At 44.7% G+C, this 6,855-nt stretch overlaps 1 protein-coding gene across 1 annotated transcript in view; it reads right to left on the bottom strand.

Annotated features, from left to right (window-relative positions):
• dscaml1 (Down syndrome cell adhesion molecule like 1) overlaps positions 1 to 6,855 on the bottom strand; it is a gene marked incomplete at both ends in the record, with an annotated part of 137,714 nt that overhangs the window by 90,789 nt on the left and 40,070 nt on the right. Inside the window, 2 exons of the mRNA XM_080731890.1 lie at positions 542 to 820; positions 5,028 to 5,174. Of these exons, the coding sequence (XP_080588016.1) occupies positions 542 to 820; positions 5,028 to 5,174 (426 nt within the window). The remainder of the gene's footprint in view (positions 1 to 541; positions 821 to 5,027; positions 5,175 to 6,855) is intronic.

A 6,855-nucleotide genomic window follows, 5' to 3' on the forward strand; every position in this document is an offset into this window, starting at 1 on the left:
TGGGGCTTAAATTCTGCTCTCCTCACTCTATACCAGTGTTGATTTCCGGCGACTAAAACTATGACGACATCTTTTCGTCGTCGCAGACTACCTTTTTTCACTGATGAAAACTAAATAGAAACTAAGCTATGATGGCTAAAATTAAGACTAAATAGGGCTATATGTTGACAATTTCGACGACAAATAAAAGCTAGACTAAAATGTTAGGGAGGGACTAGTGGAGAAGAGAGCCAGTAGTCATTTTATTGTTTAGTTGCACTGGGGTGTTGTGAACAGCGCGACGCGTTGTGAGCTTGTAGATCGGCTATTTTCAGCATGCAAACCAAGAGTAAAATCAGGCATTTACGAGTCTTTACGACACCATCAAGGCCCGATGAAATACATTTCCGTCGACAACATCAACCATAGAGATTTAGTCGATTGAAATCGGACAACGTTAAGTCGACTAAAACCAGACTAAAACGAAAACATTTCAGATGACTAAAACAAAACTCGAAAAAACTTGCCGTCAAAATCGATCCCGCCCGCGCGCTATACCCACCTATGACGTTGAGGTGTCCCGTCACCTCCTTGGAGCCGAAGCTGTTGGTGACCTCGCAGATGTAGTTGCCGCTGTCCTCCAGCCTCAGGTCGGAGACGGTGAGGCCGGTGAGGCGGCGCGTCCAGCGGGAGTCGGCCGGGAGCGGCCGGCCGTCCTTCAGCCAGCGGATGGTGGGGTTGGGGTACCCGGAGGCGATGCAGGGCAGCTCCACACTGCGTCCCACCTGCACCTCCCCGGACTGGAAGCTGTCCAGCACCGATGGGGTGGACTCCGTAGGGTCTGGGGAGAGGAGACATTACGTTTTTAGAGAAGTGTTTTTTCTTTTTTTTCTATGTTTTTTGGCCACACCCACCAGTTCATTAAGTATGCCTGGTTGTCAGGTGAGTGGTGAGTCACTGGTCACCCAGCTGAAGTTAGCCACACCCACAGTGTTGGGTGTAATTTAATCAATGTTTTTCGATTGGGCCTTTTGACTCAGAGGCTTTCAGCTTTCAGGAAGGGCTTTACTTTACGAAATAAAAAATCGCACCCATGCGAAGTGAGCAAAGGCGATTTTCATATTATGTATGATCATTAATGGTAGTGTAATGAAACTAGACCAGGTCAACCTGGTTGTGCCAGACCCCCTATCTGTCATCATCATTTATGACATCATGCCTTTTGTAGGCATGTCATCATCATGTCATCATCATATATACCCTTTATATAGAAAACCCGGACAGACCGACATTTGCTTATGTAGGCCTACCCATTTCATGGGTCTGGCAAAAAGAAATATAGAGCACTCCACATCAAGGTTGTTAGCTGTGTAGTATGAACTGTATAAAGAAGGAAGACAGCCTGCGCAAATCTTCATTGCAACCGGTCATGTTTGTGTGTTACGTCAGACCAGAACTCCTGGTCAGTATATATAAGGTGACTGGAAACCAGTCACTCTAACCTCCATTGCATGTAAATGTTTTGAGAGGTTGGTGAGAGACCACATCTGCGCAATGCTGCCCCCTACTTTGGACCCCTGGCAATTTGCATATCGTCAGAATAGATCTGCAGACGATGCAATTGCCCTGGCTCTCCACTCTGTTCTCCAACATCTGGACGTGAAGAACAAGGGCATGAAGGTGCGTCAGAATGTTGTTTGTGGACTATGGTTCAGCCTTCAACATGATTGTTCCTGCCGGGCTTGACACAAAGTTGAAAGTCTTGGGCGTGCATCCGGCACTGTGCACTTGGATACAGGGCCCCCTGACCAACCGCCGCCAAATGGTGAGAATAGGTGACAGTGACGATATCAAAGTCCGTTATTTATTGGGCATATGAGCCACGGCAGTGGCATCAGTTCAGCAAAAGCTAGGGTATGGCAAAGATGGGAGTCCACGAAAAATCGGGTTTTGTCAGTTTTTTTCCCCCGGGTTTCTACGGTTTCTTGGGCTGGATATGGCAGCCTGGAACGGTTGTTCAAGTGCAGCTAGACTTGGCATGTTAGTAAACGTGCCACAATTAACAATAATAATGCATTGCAGCTGACCTGCGGAACCTGGGAATATACCATTTTGTCAAGACGGGGAGAATACAAGTGTGGAGAATAAATTATAATACCTTGTTAAAGTGACCATTTTTTGTTAAATTTTGCATTTGTAGTTATTTTACTGTAATTTAACAACATAATAACCATCACAGATAGACAAAGAGACATTCATGGATTTATATTTAAAAGTTACTTTTATTTTCCCCCCTGGACCCAGGGTATGGCAGCTGCATACCCCTGCCATACCCAATTGACGCCCCTGAGCCACGGACCACCTTTTGGTGAGATTCAGCCTCTCAGATAGGATTGTGTCCACAATGTCATGCTGTATTGATGTGGTGCCTAACAAGAGGACTAATAGGTGAATCAAAATAATAATTATTTTTCGTTCTGTGATTGTGTAGACTTCTTGTAACAATAACTTAACTCTTCAGAGCATAAAGAGTTGAAGATCTATAAGGGTCCATTTGGTTACCAACTCTCCATCATTTAGCTGGGGGACAATTAACCTGGAATCCCCTCAAGGACCACTGGTGGTCCCCGGACCACTGGTTGAGAACCACTGTTTTAGAGATTCGATCAAGTCGTGTATTTTAAGACGGTATCTGCAACTCCATCTTGGCACGGAATTGTTTGGAGAATAGTCTCACAAAAACATCACATAATCCATACTGGTATCAGTGGCAAAACATCGACATCTGCGTTATATAAAGGGTCAATTCAATAAAAAGATACCAATGCTGCAGTTAGCCAGTTGTTAAGCTTGTGTTGGCAGGCAACCCCGTACTTGGGTCTAAATATTCATGCGAGTCCAGAATTTGAAATGAATGGAAAATAAAGTGTTCAGACTGTGTTAAAGTTAATTAGGTTAATGTGGTCGCATTGTATTAATGTCTAGTTTAGGCACATGTTTTCACACTATGTTAATGTTAGGTTAACGTGTTCACACTATTGATGTTTAGGTTAGGTTAATGTTTTCACACCATGCTAAAGCTAAGGATAGGTTTAAGACGCTCATAAGCTGTGCCAAGCTGTTGTGTTTATTACAGAACCATGATGGATTACAGATTATTATCAGATTACTGTAAATCTTTGCTCTGAAACCCTGTCTGTCTCCTAACAGTATGTTTCCACAACATGGTCTCGTAACAAAGCTGTCGGAATTCTGCGTTGGTCCACGCCACAAACAGCACATACTGTACAGCAACGTTTGAATATTTGAATTATGGACCACGCAACCCCGCATCAATAACAACAAAGGTTAGCCACTGTTATTTTGGTTAAGGCGTTGTTATTTGGGTTATGTTATAGGCACAGCCATTTTGGTCAAGGCACTGTTGTTTCGGTTAAGGCACTGTTGCTTTGGAAAAGGTTCGGCAGAGTTATTTGGTTGAGGTCAGGGGCTGTTGGTTTAAGGTTAGGGTGACGTTTATATGAGTGAGTAATGAGTATAGGTTGGAGAGGCTTACTGTCAGAATCAGTCAAGCAACGAGGGTATCATCCCTCTTACAAGGCGCTAGACCAGGGAGATACAGTAGATTGCTGAGGTGGAGTGCTCACGGCTCACACCTACTGTCAGCACTACTTAATGCGTGTCTTAGTTACCCAAGCTGTGCGACTCATATGCTGAGTTGGCGGTGCCCGCTATCAAACCCAGAGCCTGGCGATTGAAAAGGCAAGCACTTTACCGAACGAGAAACCTGTACACAAGATTAGTTAAGGTTTGTTTACCGCCAAAACCGCTGGCTTCAAATGGTCCCTTATGTACCCAATTTGTCAAATATTTGTCAAAGTTGCAGTGAGACATCGACCTGCAGATGTGAAAATTATATTTTGACATCAAATATAATTTCGGGGACAAACCAAATTCTGCTGAGCATGAGACCAGGGGCCTGTTTCACGAAACCTAGAGAGGGGATTAAGCCGGGATTTATCAGCTATCCTGGTTAATTTATCCAGGCTCAGCCGTGAATCGGTTTCATGAAAGCTGAGTTATCTCGTCAGATTAATTTAGCCAGTTAACCTGGATATGTTTAGCCATGACTCGGTTTCATGAAAGCAATGCCACATTAGTTACCATGGAGATTTTGTTGTGAAGTTAGCCTGCTCCGGACCAGGCTAACAGCAAAGCTTTATTAATCCACTGCATTGTTGTTGTTCAAGTTTTTTGAAACTCTGTTAATCCAAAGACTCCAATCGTAAACCAAGAAACACAAGAACCGCAAGAACACCGCTCTGGTCTTTGGTTCCATGATTGATCTTGGCTCCACAAAGTCTCTCCTTCTCAGTCTGGCTTGGCTTCAGTGGAACGGAATAAAACAGGCAGTACAGACCTGGATTTGTCTTAAATCCTGGATTATTTAATTCTGCTTTCGTGCTTTTCGTGTAGGCATAGAGTAAGTAGGCATAAATACATGTTGGTCTATGCACTCAATTCTCATAATACACAGGTTGACAGTAAGCAAAAATAGAAAGGCATTGCTGTCAGCAGATATCTGTGTTTATTATCAGCACAGAAATGTAATAATGTGGCATCAATGCAGTAGCTGCAGTATTAATGCAGGAAAGCTGCATGAAAGCAAACCTATGCAATGGATACAACATACACTAAACCAGAATATAGATTGTCTATTATAGCGGCAAGCAGTATGTCAGTGTGTGTTTAATTATATAGAAAAAATAGATCGGTGCTCGTTGGGCATAATAGTCACCACTGATGTTCCAGTTGTGCTATACCCGTTGTATTCGTCTGTCTATGTCCCTTTCATGCCCATACATTAAATGATCTCTTATCTCTGTCTGTCTGGCTCTTGTGTCCAGGCCAGTCTGTGACGTCAGTACTATGAGGTCAGAGTACAGACAGACATCAGACTGACAGACATTTGGTAAGAGAGAATGTTCTTTCCAGCCCAGGTAGCAGTTGTTTGGTTGCAGTGTGGGTGCGTGGTGCGTACTGCGTACCCATAACAGAGAGCCGGGCTCCATTGCTCTGCCGCGTCTCTCCACTGTACTTGTGCTTGGTGATGCAGCGGTAGGTGGACAGGGCATCCTCCTTCTGCACCTCGGAGATGTACAGAGCTCCAAACGACGTCAGGAAGAAGCGGTTACCTGCGTACACACAGGACAGAGGAGGAGACCAGATGAAGACAGGGATATAATGTGACTCATTCACTTCATGAATGCGAAATTTGTCTTCCCTAGTATTCAACCGGAGAGGTATGCCTCGACACAGAAAGACCAGGAAACCCAACAATGTTCAGTCATGGACTGCATGGGATCAATTCACCTTTTATTTGCCGAGTTGCATATCTTGTACCACTTAAACCCTCTAGAATTGGTCAAACGGACCTGTAAATAGCGTACTTGATACAGTTTCACTCTCTACCAAATGTCTTTGCCAATAATAGCCGATCTACAAGTTCACAATAATCGTGACATGAAATGTTCATATCGTCCCATGTTAGTGCCTGTGTGTGTGTGTGTGTGTGTGTGTGTGTGTGTGTGTGTGTGTGTGTGTGTGTGTGTGTGTGTGTGTGTGTGTGTGTGTGTTATAAATGTATTATGACTGAATAGGCCCCCGATGAATTAGCCAGAAGAGAAGAAGATATTCAGAAGATATAATGTACGACTCTAGACGGCATTCCACACGCGGTCATAACCCATGACCACTGCACTTAGAGAAACACCTGGGAGCTTTTAAGAGACGGCCAATCACGTCGTGTCATTCTGGTGATGCGTGCGTTCAAGCAGCTCGAAGAAAAGAGACAGTACAGACCCCAAAATAACTATTGTGTTAATAATGGATAAGGGTGTGTGTGGGGGGGTGTGCGTGTGTGTGTGTGTGTGTGTGTGTGTGTGTGTGTGTGCGTGTGTGTGTGTGTGTGTGTGTGTGTGTGTGTGTGTGTGTGTGTGTGTGTGTGTGTGTGTGTGTGTGTGTGTGTGTGTGTGTGCGCGTGTGTGTGTGTGTGTTATGGAAACAGCAGATTAGTGTCATGTTCATTTCACACTGACGGCTTGGTCCATGTCTCATTTATCTACATACCGATGGAGAGCAAGAGTGTGTGTGCGTGTGCAAGTGCGTGCGTGTGCGTGTATGATGTGTGTGTGGTTAAAATGTGTGTGTGTGAGAAACGGAATGAAGGAGAGAGAGAGAGACAAAGCAGAGTGTATTCCAGTGTTTTGTTCCTTCCGCCTCTCTAAGTCTTTTTGTCTCGTGTCGTCCCGGTGGCCGCCTCTCTGAGACCACATGTACCTCGCTGTTTGTGCGCTTTTGAGATTGGTTTGTTGTGTCAGGGCTATTCCTGTGTGTGCGTGTGTGCTTCTGTGCGTGTGTGTGCGCGCGTGCGTGCGTGCGTCTGTAACTCAGGTTGTTTGTGTACATGATGTTTCAATGTATTTTTTAGGTGTTTACATGGCAAGACCGTGAGAAAATGATGTCTGGTTTTATCCTCAAAAGTACTTGAAATAAACAATGTACAGTAAAGTGTACACACACACACACACACACACACACACACACAAAAATGTTGGCTGCCACAGTGTGAGCAACGGCAATCGATGCACTTTATGGCTCCACGGCTCCATCCAAAGGAGATTTATTAAAACAGAGAGGACAGGCCTGGCATCGTGCCACACACACACACACACACACACACACACACACACACACACACACACACACACACACACACACACACACACACACACACACACACACACACACACACACACACACACACACACACACACACACACACACCTGTATGCAACCTACACACGCACGCACACA

Source organism: Nannobrachium achirus, assembly GCF_963921795.1.
Source record: "Nannobrachium achirus genome assembly, chromosome: 8".
Classification (NCBI taxonomy): Eukaryota; Metazoa; Chordata; class Actinopteri; order Myctophiformes; family Myctophidae; genus Nannobrachium; species Nannobrachium achirus.